Source organism: Aphelocoma coerulescens, chromosome 4 (genome assembly GCF_041296385.1).
Source record: "Aphelocoma coerulescens isolate FSJ_1873_10779 chromosome 4, UR_Acoe_1.0, whole genome shotgun sequence".
NCBI lineage: Eukaryota > Metazoa > Chordata > Aves > Passeriformes > Corvidae > Aphelocoma > Aphelocoma coerulescens.
In genome coordinates, this window is record NC_091017.1 from 23248357 (window position 1) to 23266267 (window position 17911).

At 38.1% G+C, this 17911-nt stretch overlaps 1 protein-coding gene across 8 annotated transcripts in view; it reads left to right on the top strand.

Annotated features, from left to right (window-relative positions):
• The window catches only part of GRID2 (glutamate ionotropic receptor delta type subunit 2), an 824945-nt gene that overhangs the window by 707333 nt on the left and 99701 nt on the right, over positions 1–17911 (top strand). For all 8 annotated transcript variants that reach the window (XR_011150528.1, XM_069013075.1, XM_069013077.1 and 5 more), the window contains one exon: positions 12465–12603. Coding sequence is in view for 7 of the 8 variants with exons in the window: in XM_069013075.1 (XP_068869176.1) it covers positions 12465–12603 (139 nt within the window). In the remaining variant the exon portion in view is untranslated. The remainder of the gene's footprint in view (positions 1–12464; positions 12604–17911) is intronic.

Sequence of the window (17911 nt, forward strand, 5' to 3'; positions counted from 1 at the left end):
GGTTGTCTCTTCTTGAAATGGTAATTCCAAGGAATAACCATGCTCCAAATAAACAGTTCAGTAGTGTGGGCATTTGTTTGCAGCAGTGTGATACCACTAGTGTGAAACTACCAGGGGATATGCTTGGATTGTCCCCTAATTTGAAGTTAAGATCAGGCAGTTCTCAGAGGCATCTTAAATAATGCATTTCTACATCTTGTCTGCACGTGGTTGCTTGAGTAATAGCACTGGGTACGTGAGGCAGTGTATTTAGAGATTTTGTGTCTGATATACCACTTCAGAAGAGGAGAATGAATGGCAGCATGAAAGCCCAAAAACTACCTTAATTGCCTAGGACTAGCTCTGATTGACTGTGAGAAGGCAATGTCTGACTGGCTATAGTATAAATGCTGATCAAGACCAAACAAGGCAAAAGGAAAGTAGAATTGGAGGTCATGGCATCTTGTCCATCATTCTGTGTTCCTTCCAAAAACATCCTAAGGTGAATATTTTACTCAGAACAGTTTCTTTGTTATAATTTCTAATATGACTATATGCCGTAATTGGGTAAAGAATTGATAAGTTAGATTCAGATTAGGTAATCAGTTTTGACTTTTCAGGGTTCACCTGTGTATAATATGCATTTAATTGGGGAAATGAGGAAGAACAATTTAGTCAGGAACTGAGTGTTTCTTGCATGGAGGAGCAATATAACCCCCAGTTTTATCTTCAAAGATGTTTAGAAGCTGAAGAGGCAAGTCTTGTCCTGCTATTTGATATTCCTACACAGGAATTTACACTTGAATTGACAGCTTCAGGTGTTTAAGGTAGGGAGGAAGTGAGAAATGAGTTTTAGCTTTATTAAAAATATTCCCCATCTGCTTGGGTTGACAGCAGCTTCATCCACAAACTGATCAGCCTTTTTCAGCTGAGGACATCCAAGGCACCAGATAAACATGGGTTTTAGAGGGAGCCCATGGTAGTTTTCTGTTGCTTTTCAGCCGTGTGGGGAGCCCCTCCTCTGCAACAGCTGTGCCATAGCTGCATCCACCCATGCAGATCCACTTCACAACATCAACTGGTGGGTAGGTGCCAGGAAAATTGCTTGAAAACTGTAAAGACAAGAGTAGCAAAGAGGTTTTCAAGCTGCTGGCAGGAAAGTCTCCCTTCTTCAGCAGCTGAGGGATTTTTCCTCGAACCTCTAGTAATATTAAAGTGTTTATAAAAGGAGTAGACCAAAATTAATAAAGAAAGGAAACAAAAATGCTACCAAATGATTTTTTTTTTAAACTAACCTGTTCATTTCGCTGATTGATGAGATGAAACACCAGTGTCAGCAAATATGGTAAAATGGGGGGGGGGGGGGGGTGTTTGTATTTTTTTTTGTCAGCTTCTCAGCATGGAAATTAAGGAGGTTACCTTCATTATAGCAGCATCCTGGTGTAGGAATCTCCTGCTGCTTAATTTTTATTCTTCCACTATCAATAGTGGAGGGAGAGATCTTAAAGTAGGACTTTACCTTTTCAGTGTTTTTGAAGTTATTGAGATGGGGCTGGGTTAAAAATGTGTGATACCTCACCTACCAGGCAAAAGGGAAATGAAGGAACACGGTTTTGACTGAAGACTCTTCTTCCCCCACACTAAGACAGAGTATAGGTAGCAATAAAGGGGAAAGAAAGTCATCTGCAAACAGGCTGTTAAGGAACAGTGATAATAAATCTGTTGAGTGGGGTGTTCGTTGTTCATGCCCAGATATACTTGCTAATAGAACATTTTTAGATATAAGCATTTACCTCCTTCTTACAATGGCTTCTTTTATTTCTATATCCCCAAAGAGGAAAATCCTTGCTATCCTGTAAAGTCACCTTTGAAGTCTCTTTACACTTCTGAAAACCCTGAGTTGTGATCTTAAGCAGATGATAGCTGATTTGCAGTGAAAACCAGGTTATTCAGCTTTCAAACATAAGCATTTGTATTAGTGATTTTCATCAATAAATGACATTATAGCATTTTACTCTGATAATTAAAAGGATGAGGGATTCATTCTGTCCTCTGTTCACTGTCATAATACTACATTAGGTCATCTGAGTTTTAGAGATCACTTTGATAACATTACAGGATGCACCTGAAGTGGAATTTTAGTCTAAATTTTAAAATGTGTTATTTAGGAACATAGTTAGAGCTCCTGCACTGGTAATGACTGAACTCTATAAGGTTAGGAGTTCATTGCAGAGAAGCATTCTGAAAATTAAAGGATAACTAGAATTAGTGACACGAGAAGTGAACTAAGGTATCCGAGACGCCTGTGATTCTCTTGCCTCTGAAGTAGTCAGGGCTCACTCTGTCCTGATGGATGCTTGGAAATCTTGGAAGAACAGATTTATAAAACAGGTCATAACTTTTAAAATTCAAGCAAAAACATAATTTTTAGTGTGTAATCCTTTTTAAAATTCCTTTCACCCCCTAAAATCTTGAGTCACAGAATTATATAGAGGTAAAAAGATTATGGGGAAAACTCCTTGTCAAAAGATGTGGGGGCTTTACTGGAATAAGGGTTTGTACTTATGGTTACACTGCATTGTTTTGTGTTTCTCTTGGTTCACAGTTGTTCAGTTTCAGCCAAAGGGGACTCTCTCCCTCATATTTATAATGTCCTCTCTGACAGGCTCTCAGCTAAAGCCACACTTTATTACCTCATAAATGACATTGCTTAGCTTAATTTTACATACAGATGGTCTGTTTTCAGTCCATTGTGCACAGTTCTTTCTGCTGTCCCTGAAGGTGCTGGGCACAACCCTGTCAGTAGCCTATGGAAAGGCCACACTAAGTAAACTCAATGTGACAGTAACACATACATTATCTCCTTAGCCACTTATGAAGATGTACCAGAGATTATAATTGTGGCTGATTGCTTTGAGGTTTCGCAGCATTTGAATCCAACCATTAGTAATTGAGAGTCTGGGTCTCAGCATCTCTTGAAATCTGATCTAAATGCTGCCAGCGTGCAAGGTTATTTTTTAAGATCCAGTGCCAATATCCTCTAAAATATTAGCAAGCATATATCACTTTGATGCATTCCCAGTGGCTGCAAATAGCACCTCTACACGGGCATGCAATCAAGTGCAATCCTAAAAGCACACATCACATCACAGTGCTCCTGAAGAGGATCCCCAGAAGCTCCCTGTGTTTCTTGCAAATGCACATTGAGCTCTAGTCTTTGTTTGTCTCCGTGTGTGTATATTAATAATTATATTCTGTAAAACTATTGCCTTATGTGTTAAAAGTACAAACAAAGAAGTATCTGGTCAGAGATATTTTTTTTTTTTTTTTTTTTTTTGCCAAGAGCTGTTGGTAAAATTGCTATGCTTATTGCACAATTATTTATGATTATGTAATTGGATGGTACTGTATTTGGTAACCCCAAAATTAAATTTGAAACCCTGCCAAGTCTTCTAATAAACCAGTGCATTTCAGCAGCATTAATACAGTATATTTTGTCTAGCAGATTGATGAGAGGTTGACAGCAAGCCTCACAGTTCCAATGTGGTCATAGTTACAGATATCAAAGGATGCACTTTCAAATTTCCAGGTTGTAGTACAAGACTAGTAATTATTCTTCTAAGGGCTCCCAGTAACTTCAGCAAATCCCAGTAGATGCCCCCATTTTCATTTTAGCTGCAGTCATTGCTCCTCTTTTGTAATGGCAGCAGGAGAGAAAAACAAAATATACTTTGTGATACATTTTCCAGAGCTGTTGGAAACACTGTACAGGCTACTCATTCCCTCTCTCTCTGATTATGTTGCACAAGTCCCTACAAGGTATTGGCATTATATTGATGCACACTAATGTTTTTTGCATTTTATTTTATCTCTCATGAACTTTGATTTTCAATTGAAAATACATTTTGCTAATTCCACAGAAAGACAGAATCTGACCACTGCAAAATTGCTAATATCTGAAATGTCATTAACCTTGGGTATAGGCCTACAAGCCAGGAATTAATTCCTATAGATCTTGAAGATTCATCCTGTAAATACTACATAATAGGAATGAAAAACTGATTAATGTATGTTACTGAAGCATCACAGACACCAGGAGAAGCTAGACCACAGCCATTTACTAAATGGTTGATATGATATGTTTCCCTTCCCAACTCTTGCATTATTGTCACCCTTCCAGTAAGATGGGTGGAAAGAAACAATTTATTGTTGTGAAGAGAATTATAAATATACTATAACTAATATGTTATGCTAACATCACTTTAATCAGGTAATTATTAAAAGACTGTTTGGCCTTTAAGGACATTGATTTAATGGGAATTAATTTAATGATTGAACACTGTTTGTGTAACATTATCATTGCTAGTGATGCAGAAAATTGGAATCTCAGCTCAACTGAAAAGAGTTTAGACTTTTTATTATCACATTAGATCCCATTCTACTGGAATGTAGTTATTAGACCCTTTTTTATACTTTCAATATATATTTAAATGTTTGGGTTTTATCTAAAAATTTCTGACTAGAAAAATTCAGTTAAAATTTTTGTCATTGTACTGCTCTCCTTTTCGATAGAGGCTTGAATTTCTGTTTAAAATAGCCTTAAAGAAAGTCCATTAGATTTTGGGTTTGACTTGCTATTGCTTCTCCTATAAAACAAATTTTCTCTGTTTTCATTCTCTGGTTTCTTCTCTGCAAACCTGACAATTTTTTTTTAGGAGAAACAGAGTTTAGTTTATGGAATAGTTTTACAACTTTAAGGACACAGCAGCTTTATAATGTAGCAGCAGACAGAGCACATTTCTATCTAGATTATTCTGAGGCTGAATCCTGCACTATCTAGTCACAGCTTAGTGGAAATGGTGAACATTATAAAAGGAGTGTGTTCAGTACCTGAGGGTTAAGATAAAGCTGACCTTTATTGTTACAACTCCCTTTTACCTACAGGTATGTTGTCTCTGGATGCCCTCCTTGGTTTGCCCTTAGGAGTGCTCTTGTCACAAATTATTTTTCATCTTTGTAGTGCCTCTAACTACTGTTGTATATAAATTACACCCAGGGAGGAAAGGGAAGCATCTAGTGAAGTGGTGCATCTGACAGACTGCTGCAAATAGATTAATTTTCAAACAAAATTTTACTCAAGGACGTCTGACAGTTCCTGCTGTATCTTGGCAGAATTTTCCAAGGGAGCCTGGTGGCCAAATGATTAGCCCTCTGTCACTAGAATGAAGCAGTTGCAGTAGACACTTAGAACAAGTTAGGCAGGCTGGGTATTTGAAGACTGATAGAAAAAGAATTTGATAATAGGTATAGCAGAGTCTCAAACTTACAAAGACTGTAGGTTACTAACCCAGTGGTGAGCAATGCTGTAGTAGGCTGAAGTACTTTGCACTGGGTAGCACTGGCCCTTTCCTTGATGCTAGAGGATTTTCTAGCTTTGGAGAGGATATTTGCAAAGAACAAGACTGAAGAACCTGTATTTCAAGCAAAGTAGCTTGTGAGCAGGCCTTTGATCAATCTTTTGGATATTTCTATTTGTCCATCAGGTCGTATGGCAAGGCCCTCTGACCAGATTTATGAGATGGGTTCTCTGGGATGTAACTTGATGAGAGCTTTGTGACTTGATTAGTCCTAGCATTTGAAATCTCAGCATGGGTAATCTCTTTTTATTAATGAGAAAACAGAGCTGAGCAATGAGCCTTGGTATGTGAGTCAAATGCCAAAGGCACATCCAAACAGATACACAGCAGTAGCAAATGGAGGATTTTCAGGGGGAGTTTTCAAGAAATGAAATGTAACTTGGAGGTGATTACTGGCCGGCAGGAACAGAGGGTGACAAGGTAGCATGGTAATCTCTCTTTCAGATTGGAGCTGGCTCATGCCTGCCCTCCTTGGTAGGAGGTTGGGGGAAGCCTAGATCTGCCTGCACAAGGTTTTGCATATACCCTCGAGTTAGCTGGCTTCCAGAGCTGTTGATAAGGATCTTTAAGCATGTATAAGATGCAGCTTCTCAAACTCCTTCACAGATTTCAGATAACTAGGAGTGATTTGAAATAAGCCTGAAGGAGAGGAATGATAGTCTAAGATTTTCACCCTGTCACATAAAGGGGAGAAATAAATGAGGAAAGCTTTCTTTTGTGCATCATTGCTTCCCTTCTGGGAGTGCAATGAGGGCAGTGCTTCCCACCCAGCTGAAAGAAAACAATCTTCCAGGGAGAAAAAGTAATGAGATTAGTCAGGGGATCATTACACTAACAACAAATGGTAAGAGTGATTGTTTAGTTCAGAAATAAGACATTAAAGGGCAAAAAAAATTAATCAGAGCACCAAAAGACAAAGTGAACACATTCTTTAACTGCCTGTAGACCAGCAGGAGAAAGCTGAATAATAAACAAGAACAGTTAGACTCCGAAATACAGAATTGGTCTTCATGATGTTTCTGAAATCTGGTAGGAACACTTGGAAGTACTTAAAGTCAGATGGACAAGGTGGGCAAATGGGGAAGAAGGTGTCACTATGCCAAAATAGCCTTAGGTATTTCAGAAGCTGAGAACTTGGAAAGAACTGATTTTGATTTTTTTTCTGTGACTGTGTGCTAATGAGATGGGAGACAGCGTCTGCTGCAGGCCACCAAATCACACTGGAGTGGAGGATGGTTGGCTCCCATAATGCATACCTGTAACACCTAAGGGGAAGTGTGAGGTGTAACAGGGGTAGTCAGGCTGAGTGATGGATGTTTCAAGCCTCCAGCTGCCCATGCTGAAGCATCTGGAATGCATATGTAGAGCGTATTGAAAGGAAAAGGAACATTGATTGCACCAAAGTGTTAAATTCTACAAACTTCAGAGAAGAAATTACACGGGGAGAAAGTGTACACAGAGGTGAGGCAGAGCTGAGAACAACAGGATGGAGGGTGCTGAAAACCTTGTTAGGAGGTATAGCAACCTTAATGATAGTGGTGCATTAGGTGAAGGTGACACCACTCAAAATCATTATGCCAGAAAGACAATAAATATTTCTCTTCTGTGCTTGTGAAAATAGCAAATTAAATACTTTCTGTGTTGTGGAGGTTAAATGGTAGCTACTAACATCAGACAGTTTCAAATCAGCAAATTCAAACAAATTTCACCCAAACATTTAAGAGAGTTTGCTGTGCAGCTTCCAAGATTTGTGTTTGCTGATTTGAGTCTTAGAACATTGGGCAGGTTTTAAAAAGATGACCAAAAAAATCTATTGTAAACCTAAAGACCAAGCTAAAACTTCAGTGCAAGTTTTTCTTCCATCTTACTATATGGATGTAACAAGATGAAAGACTTAACAAATATAAACAGACGTTTAACAATTTCAAAATATATAACCATTTAAAAAGTCTACACATGACTAACTATTTTATTTGAAAAAGCAGTTATCATTGGTATTTGATGGAAACTTTTATAATCACTTCAGTGATTATAAAAAAATTGGTTCCCTTCCAATCCTACTACTTCCAATGAACTCAAAGAACAATTCTTAATATATTTGGAGTATTTTCACAGTATAGTATTAACATGTAGATGCAGTGCTCTCTCTTTAGGAAGTAAAGACCTGAAGAAATGATTCATGTGTGAAACAAAATATCTGAATGTCTCTTTTGATTTTTTTTTTTTTTTTTAAATCACTACATTTTGATACAAACCAAATGCTACAGGAGGAACAGGTGGTGTGGTGAGTAAAAACTATAGCTGGCTCTCGAACTTCTCCACACCTTGTAAGACCTGGCTGCCAGCCCTGCCTCATGATCAGTTCCTTCTCCACTCCCAAACTCCTGCAATCTGCCAATATTTGCAAGGATAGGGAATTCAGCCACTAATTTACAAGCTTATTTGGAAGGCATTACCAGTTCAAGGGGTTGTATTCTCCTGTAGAATAATTCATCGTGCCTGCTGTGGTCAATGGGTGTTAACTTAGCACAAAATGAAATATTACAAGCTCAGGTTATGGCATGCCAGCTTAGATGTTATGGAAAGGAATACATGCAAAGTTCAAGGAAGAATGGAGAGGTATGGATGAAAAAAAAAAAAGAAAATAAAGGAAGAAAAATTCATGATGAGAGATTTCCCGACAAGTTCCAAGCTGCATTTACTTCACAGCTGGTAGAAATAGGTATAGGCTTCATTGACTGTAAAATATTTTTTGTCCTATACTGAATTGAACATTTCCAATTGAAAACAGGAGAGATTTTATATTATCAAGAAAGTTTTTAACAGAACAATAGCAATAGCTAGTGCCCTGAAAGATTCTGCCTTTGAATAGCTCTGCTTTGCAGAGTTTTGCAAAGATCGCAGAGCTCAGTCAAACTTCAGGTTTTGTTTCTCATGGCAAAAAAAAAGCAGAAATATAAAATGCCTTTTCCTCTGTGTTAATACAAATTACTTCCCTTACACCCACTCTCTATTAATGTCCCTTTCACAAAGAAAACAGAAGAAATACATTGATCTAAACTGTTTGCAACAGACATCTACACTTCCTTATTTATGGAAATTGCAGAGGCACAGCATAATTGATGTGACTGTTCTAACAGGCTAAAGGCTAAATTGCAGCCAACTCCCAGTCCTGTGTGCTTTTTTACCAAAGGCCAATAATTCAGTGAATGTGGATAGAATTTTTGTAAGAAAAATCAAAATCTGTCCCCAGATAACCCACTCTATTATTTCTTCACCATCCTTTTCAAAGCACAGTTGAGAGTCTTGCTTTCAATTTTGATAGTATTACAGTTCCTCCACAAAAGAGTCACAATTAACATATTTTTCATGTTTCTTTAAATTATCTAGAAAACTCCTTACACAGAAATTCAGCTCACTGTGGTTTTTCTCCAGGCAAACAATCGACAAATGCCTGAGAACAAGATGTTTGGAAAAAGAGACTATGCATTTTGAATTCTTCAAATTTAGTCCAGAATTATAAAATACCAAGATCTCTCTAGGCTGAGATCCTTATTTTCCCTATTTTGCCCATTTGTCCTGTGATTTCATCCCTCCTTCTTGCCTGTACTCCTCTTTTGTGATTTTTGATGTGAAGAAGCCTTTAAACTGACTGCTAATGAGGGAAAATAATTTTTTTTACGTACAAATGGGTATGGTAATTGTATAGTTACACATTTTATCTTTTAAGTTGGGTTTTTCCTGATATTTAGGTCTGTCATAATTATGCATTATGTTGTTTGCATTGTCAAGACAATGCATTATTTTTCCTGCCTTCTGTTTAGCTTGAAGCACTTGGAAAGAAATGGGAATAAACAGAAATTTATAAGATAAGTTGCAGTCTAACCCTGTCATCTGAAGTAGGCCAGCATTAAAATGGTCTAGGATTGATGAAGCAGAGCTGCATTAGATGAGAGTGGGAGGACTAAAAGTAATTTCTTTCACTGCGACTTCTACAGTAATTCAACTTTTTCAGAAAACTCCCAATAAGATTGATTTTTCTAGTCCAGTTTACCCTGGAAAATATCTTTCCCTTCCTGCACATGCAATCTGAAAATTTTAGAGGCAGATCAGATTTTTTTTAAGTGATTTTAGCACACATCACGTGTCAGATGTATTACTGGGAGCTGTAGCCACAACATAGGTGATGTGCAGGTAGTATATCCTTTGTACTGTGTGTCCTGTGTGTAGCCTCTTGTAACTTGACTATGTTGTCACCCATAAAGATGTCAGCGCACCCAAAACTCATCCTAGACCTTGGAAAGCAGAGCTCAGGGAGGTTTGCATGTCTGTCCCCCCTGCACACTAATTTAAAGTCAAGGGTAGTATCTTTTAGGTCTGTAGCTCTCTGTCATGGTAATGTTAAGGGAAAACCAGTGATTGTTGCTCTCCTGAGTGACTTGGCACTCTTCTGCACTGAGAAAATGTGGATTGGGACCGAAAGAAAACTTCAGAAGGTTTTATCCCCAGGAACAAAATTGGGGAGAGTGAAGAGGTTTCTTAAGGTGAACTGTCATGGTGCAGGAAGTGTCTTAGCAAACAGTGCAATGGAACAAGACTGTATCGCATTAAGTCTCCTAAGAGATGCCAAAGAAACTATACCATGGCAGTAAAAGGTCTCCTTTGATTTTTGTTTCTTTTCTTCTTCCTCTGGGAAAGGGGGAGTACCCTACCTGTACTGCTTAAAAGTCCTGCACCTGTGCAGTTGTGGTGCCAGCCCTGCTTTAGAAATGATGGTTTAAGATGCCTCAGTGGAAGGATTGTTAGAGTGAGGAATTTTGGTATGTGTTTATTGTACATGTACTTAGATACAAGCTTTGTCCTCAAGCTTCATTTATTGACTGCTGATATACAAGGTACAACTCTGAATTAGGAACAAGGCTTCACAAACACCAAGATGAAATGAAAGCGCTTGGCCTAACCAGTGTTTGTGGGGTTTAAAGTCCATTTTTAACATGGGGTGGAAAAGGAAAAAGTAATAGTGAATAGTGGGGACAACCTTACCGACATATGGGAAAGCTGTATGGACAGTAGGGAATGCTGTGGCTGAGGGATCTGTAGTGACTTTCATGTTCACTTGATGTACAGCATCCTCCCTTGAACCAGAAGGCAGGTGTGTGAGTTTCAATGGTCCTCTCTCTTCTGACATCTAATTTCAGTTCAAAAATGTGAGAATTTAAGAGTTTTAAGCTGAAAAATGAAAATGCAAGGATGCCCAAAAGATTATTGGCTTCTTGTCAATCACACTACCCATTTCAATTAAGTATGAAGATTATCTGCAGGGATTGGCACCTGAAAGTTAAAAGGACAAGCAGCCTTTTCTGATAAATTAATGTAATTATTTGCTCTTTTCATTTTATTAAGGAATCATTTTTAAATTAAGTATTCCAAAGACAACGCAAAAATTGTTGTAAGGTAGAAATGCTCTATTAAAAGTAATTTAAAATTTGCGCAGCAGAGAAACCCAAGTCTTCAGATGCTGAAGTTAGTGTTCACCTTTGATAATCCTTAGACTGAAATAATATAATAATATCTCCCAATCTGATCAGTAGATTCTTATTTCAGGCTATTACATGGCATCTTGGAAATAAAAGAAAACTCATTTCCAGCTGTGTAGGTCTAACAGATTTTTTCTTTCAGTTCTGGAATTCTCAAAAGGCAAAGGATTTCAATGTTTATATACCAAAAGTATAAATGAATGGACTCAATTGTTATTTCACATATGGTACAATTCCACATCATTGATGCAGGAAAAAAGTTTCAGATTTGTATGGCAATGCAGAGTTCCCAGTGTTTTGTATAGGTAAGAAAAAATTAAAGCAGTAAGAGGATCCTTAATAGACAAAATTGATTGAACATACAGTTTCTGTACATAAGTGAAAATTATTTGTTCTTGGAATGGGAATAATTATAATTTGTATTCCCTTAAACTTACTTTCTCTGGAAACATTAAGGAGTTTTTACATAAGTGAAAAACAAACTAATTACAGATGATTGAATTGGTAACAAATTGCTTTTGCAAATCCCAGGCATTGTACCATTGTAAGATTTTACATCTGAGAAAGCTACCTCAAAAATAATGTCAGCTTCTCAAATTGCTGAGTGTAGAGCGAGAGGAAAAGGATGAACATCTCAAGCAGTTGACTGTGGGTGTTTGCTGTGTTCACCTATCCCCCTTTTACTTGTAGGTGTGACAAAACATCCTGCAGACCAACGGGGGATTAAAAAAAAAAAAACAAAAACGTTTTCCTTCCTCTAAAAATCTGAGATTCATATGTTTTTAGCAGAAAGAGCTATTGCAAATACTCCAAATTAGTGTGTTTTGGGGCAGCTATTTGCATAAAAACTACTGCTTCTCATGGCTTGCATTACTAGGCTCTTGTCACACAGTCAATGGTGTGCAGCTCATCCTGGGAGGCTTAATTGCTGCTCATGTTCTGTTTACATGGTAGTTGGATTTTAAAGGAAAGCAACCATAGAAATACAAAACAATGTTTGCTTTCTTCTTCAATATGTGTGATTTTTTTTCCTGCATGTCCAAGTTCACTTGGAGCGAGTTGTACCCCCACATATGGTTCTCATGAGCATCTGCCTGCCCACAGAACTGTGAAAATTAATTGTGTTTTGATGGGATTTTTTGACTTTATGTTCCCCAGAATGAAAGAAAAACTTAATTAAGGTTTGTAGATAAGATCTCTAAGGAAAGACCATTGTAAGAATTTACTTTGGCTGCTTTTGTTCTGAGATCTAGAAGTCTATTTCCATTACTGGACAGGACTGGCAGATGAACTGCAATTAAAGGCACAATAGCAAAAGAGATTAAATACAGGAATGACAACTGACAGCATGGGCTTCCTTCAGTGCTTTTTCTTGCATAGAAAGTGCAGCTCCAAATCCTGCTTGGTTTACTGAAGCATCAGGTTTTAATGAACTGCTTTATGCTGTTAACCTTGGGGTCCAGTTATCCTGAGCAATGCATGAGCATTCCTCTGCTAAATGAAAACTCTTGCTTTTCCTTCTTCCCCACAGGAGGAGAGGTTCCATACACAACTCTGGCAACCCGACTGATGATGGGAGCCTGGTGGCTTTTTGCTCTGATTGTCATCTCCTCCTACACGGCCAACCTAGCAGCTTTCCTCACCATCACACGCATTGAGAACTCCATCCAGTAAGTTGGTAAAGAATGATTCAAGGGAAAGGAGGGAGAACATAAATATACATGTAGAGGGGTATAAATGTTCTACTTAAATGTGAGAAAAGGAATAAATTTTTATCCTCCTGAGAAGTAGTTAGAAAGTTAGTAAAATAACAATATACCTTGGACTGCCAGTCTCCCTGGAGACACTTTTTTTTTTAGAATTTGAATTGTTGGCCTCTAGCAGATACTTTTCCATGTGACAGACATACATATGTAGGCCTGCACACATACATATTTTGAAAGAAGCAGTTGAGTTTGAGACGACCACACAGCATCAGTATTTGAAATGGGAAGGTATAAATTGTTGCTGCGTTCTCCAGCTCTGCTTTCCATTCAGATGTATTCCACAGTACTTATGTTCTGACACTTTGGTCAGGAAGAACACAATGCTTCTTCAATGTATGGGGAGCTGAAAGCTGACTTCCCCTATTCTTGCCAAGGCAGAGGTGTGTTAACCACAACAAACAGTAACAAACTCAGTCACCAGTAATCTTTGCTCCTTCTGCTCCCCAGTGCTCTCTTACTACATAAACAGATTGCATCATTCTCTCTTTCCCATCTATTCCTTCTTTTGCTTCATGCCTCCCTAAAATGAATGTCCTGGTCTTCTCCTATCCCTTTTATGGTGAACTCTTTCTGTCACACCTTCCAGTCTATTTTTGAAGATCATGTCATCTTTCTAGGTCTTCTACCCTCTCTCTCTGCCCTTTTGCACTCCAGTATCCTCTCCTTCAGCAAGCTGCCTGCTGAGTTATCCTTGCTCCCGTGGCTCCAGCGACATCCTTCACCTTCAAGTGCTCGCTCCTGGATCAAAGCAGACACTAGAAAATAAAGTGAAGCATTAGCTAGCCAAGCACTGTGAGGGGCAGCTGGCTAGTTTTTCATAGCAGGTTTATCTTGAGGCTACAAGTCTGTGAAAGTATGTGAGAGTGACAAAATTACCCTTTCCTATATATCCTTCTTTGCAAAAATCATAGAGTGACTTTAAAGAAGAGAGGCACATTTCACCATATTTCTTCCTTCAGAAAGGTAAGAACCTGACCTTCAGGTCAGGCTCAACAATGACCTTAGGGAAAATTCCATTTTCCCAGTCCAGTCATTGATTCAAGTCCCTGACTTGTGTGTATCATCACCTAAGGTCTTTCTGCCTCTAGTTCAGCTGCTTTCAAAATCTCCCTGAAATTCCCCTTGAGACAGTGAGCCACTATCACAGACTGAGCAGGGGGAGCCTTGGCCTCCTGTGAATTCACAGGTCAGGATCAAGCACCACTGTGTGCCAGCAGTCACTCTGCTCACACAAAGGCACTTCTTCTCTAGGTGAGGATTCTCTATGTGCTAAAAGCAGGCCTGGGCTTTCACATGTGCTGGTAAACATCTGCAATAGCAGGCAAATAAACATCTGTAATTAGCAGACAAATTTCATTTGCAACTGAAGCCCAAGCCAGACCCAAGAGCAGAAGCAGAACCTAATTTTGAGTGCATGGTTATGACTCTTAGGTGATGGAGGTGGAGGGAGAAGTTGATTATCCACAGCCCAAATTGCCCAGGCTTTACCAGTCCTTATTCATTCCCAACTGGGAATTTTTTACAGCTGTTATCCTTCCTTTCTGAGGTAACAACCTTACCACTTTTATCTATTAGAGGGCTACATACTCTAAGACAGAGATACATAAAACAAACTAAAGTCACTCAAGCAAATTATTCCCTTGATACAGTTGTATTACCAGTTAAATCAAGTTACCATTTTCTTTTGTGTTCTAAATAACAGATTTTGAGATGATGCAGTGCTGCGGGGGTATTTAGACACAACTCAACCATTTGACTCTGCAGTCTCAATTTTAATCCCCTCAAAATTTATATGGGAGTAAAATGATATCCTGTGTCAATGCTTGTCAACATTGACCTTGATATTTTGAGGAAAGTTGATTTATTTATTTTTTTAAGTTTGAAAAGATTTAAATTTGACTAAAGACTGTGAAGAAACAACATGGGAATTTATGCATGCAAAATAAATAATAATGATATATTCACTCATTCAGTTTGTCCTTACAAGACTGAAATAGGCTTCTGTGTTCTGCTTTGAAATCATGTCCCTTCTAGTTTTGAAGCAGTCCAGAAAAATGTTCAAATTACTGTGACAAACATCTGTGTTTTCTTATGATGTGTAAAAAAGAATAAAATATACCCAAACTATAATTTAATACATCTTCATCTTTTTCTTGCAGTTTATTATGATGTCACTAGAAAAGCCTCGGTGGAATTTTGAGGTTATTATGTACAGTTGGGACTACATTGGTCTTTGTGCTGTATTATTTATGGGCAAAGTCACGGAAAATGTTTTATTCAGTAGAAAATGTTGCAGCTGGAAAGCTGCTGGAATGAAAGAACAGATATTTTTCAACAGCACTTCCAGCTCAAAAATAGAGTAATTAGATGTGTTTAGTATCCATGAGGGAATTAAGTTATCCTAACTATGGTGTGAGTATAAAACTTTAGTTTACAAAACTGCCAAAATTGGAACTTAAACAAGCACATAAGAGAGGATGTTTTTTAACCATACTGAATTACTGCAAAGTGGAAAACATGAATAAGCAATAAAGAAAAAAAGCTGATGCTCCTTTTTTCCTTTTCCCTTTTTTTTTTTTTTTTAACAGTTCAAATTGTACCTTGGGGAGCCTTCAAGGCCAGAATGGAAATGAGTATAAGCATTAAAAAAAAAAAAAATCCAGACTCTGCTAGTAGTGCTTGTCAGCTTTAGACAAGCCAGAAAAAAGGAAAGAAATTGAAGTCAGTGGGTTTGCACAGATACAAAAAATAGTTAATAGTTTTTCACTTCAGATTTCCAGCTAGCACCAGATCTTACAGTGTATTGTTGTAGGTATGGTCCTTGTGATATCTTTTACAAAAGATAACATGCATATTACATGCAGCCCACAGTGTGTTTCATTTCCATTAAACATTTGGTAGTTACTGCATTTCAGCTTTTGGGTATGAAACTAGTTTGTGTTCAGAGCCCTTGCAGCTTCCCTTCTTCAGCTGGTGTGAAGCCTGGGCCACTCTTCCTACTCAATGCCTCATGGTATCCAGAACTCTACTTTGAGAAGCAAAGCATGCAAAATTTTATCAATCCATCCACGAAGGAGGACCCTTAGAGAGATAACTGTTGCCTTTCTCTATAGACTCTCACAGTAGATCTTTGCTGTATAACCTCACTTGATGGCATTTGTGCTCTGCTTCAATGTTCAATTTGAATCAAATATTTACGGTTTTTAAATTAATTTTCAGAAACTAGAAGAAAAAGAATGGGTGTAAAATCTGCTTTTCCAGAGAAACGGCTTCTCTTAATACCTTTGGGAGCCCAGCTTTTCACCTTCTGCCAACATGTAATATCAAGAGCAGAGGCACTCAAGTTCTAAAGTAGTTCCTGGATGCATCTTTTGTTTACACTTGACCCACATTGCAGATGACATTTAAATCGAGGCAGTCAGCATTTCAAATGCCAAAACACTGTGACAGCAAAGCATAATTTCTGTGTGTCTTAAATCTTTAAATCACTTTCTCAAATGCAACACAAATTAATAGTAATTAGGAATGACTTTTCTTGGTAATTGCCAAATAAATTTGGAGGTCCTGAGCTGTTTCTAATAGGTGCTCATGTTCTGCAGTTCATCACTGAGCCAGTGTTGACATTGTTATGTTTTATGATTCCTTTAGGACCAAATTAGAGTCCATTGGCAGAGATTGATTTTACTCAAATTACTGCACAGTCTTCTGAAATAGGGGAGGGTGTCACCACCTTCACATGGGCACTGACATTTTGCAGGAAGGTTGGGGGAGTGGGGTGAACAGAGAAGAAGTCAGAGGATTTGCCATCTGAAAGCCTGGTGTTAGGTGGTTTCAAGTTTAATCCACTTCTAAAAGGGTGGAAGCTTAAGAGCTTTGTACATATTGTGGGGGACAGTGTGCCCTTCTTGTCTTCTGTAAAATCAGAAGTTCCCGTTATGTTCTCCATGTTATAACTAGTGTGTCTTGTTTGGTAGGTGAGACCTCTGCCTCCAAACATGGAGGCATAGAGGGAAAGCAGGTCTTTCCTTCCTTAATCATTCTTTTCACAACATTTTGTTAAACCATGATTCACTTGAAGCTAAGGAGTCCCCAAGGCTTTACACAGCTCAGTGCAACTGACTACAGGATTTCTACAAGGGGGTTGCCTAGAACTCAGTAATTAGATATTGCCCAATGCATGTCTATTAATCTTTTATTTAACATGGTTTCTGCCACAGCTGACCCTGACAACAGTCAAACCCCGTGGCTTAATGTGCCCTGTTCCTTAACCCTAAATCTGCTTGTGAACTAATCCTTACTGTCCTAGGGAAAAAAAACCAACCAACCGGACAAACGAACAAAAAAAACCCTCAAAAGCACTGGAAAGCTTTATCTGTATTAGTCATAAATGAAATCTTCAGTGTAGGCTATGAAATCAGTTGTTTTTTGCTGAAAATTCAGTAACTGGTTCTTACAAACAGCTCTATGCATCACTCAAGCCTAGCACAGCCAGCCTGAATTGATCTATAACCCAGGTCTACAAAGCTATGTTGATGCCCAAGTCTCTGACCTCAGTGGTATTTTATCACCTAAAAAGAAATTTGGTTACTTATTTATTTATGAAGCTGACCTTTTGCTTTTCAGCATTTTTCTGTGTACTTTTTTAATACTTTTGGCCAACATGTGAACGTGTTATCAATTCTAAGTCTAGGATCTGAATTTATAGAAGAGGGTATGCTTTGGAGAAAGAAACATATCCAAATCCTACTATGTTTTTCTTCTAGCTGGAGGCAGAGGTAATTTTTTAAATTGCAAAGTAATTGATTTGCACTAAGCCATAAAATGAAAGTGACCTGACAACTGCTGCCTGATTAAGGGTGTAGAATACTAAACAAAATCAACAAATGCTGAAAAATGCATCTATCTGTTAATAATTCTTCCTCAGATGACTCAATTCCTCCTCTGAATAGCCCTATTAGCCTAGTTAATTTAGGGTAATATTGATGCTGGGATAATATTGGTATTATCCCAGTAATTGCAATGGGAAAAAAACTTACCATAAAGGCCACACATAATATTTTTCCCCACAGTGCTGCATGAGTGATAGAAAAAATAAGCTGAATTATGACCTGGCTGCATGGTCACTTCCCTAGAAGCAGAATTTGTCTGTATACAAACTCAGTTGACAGTATCTTACTTTTTAACAGTTTTTTCAATTATATCTGCTTTTTTA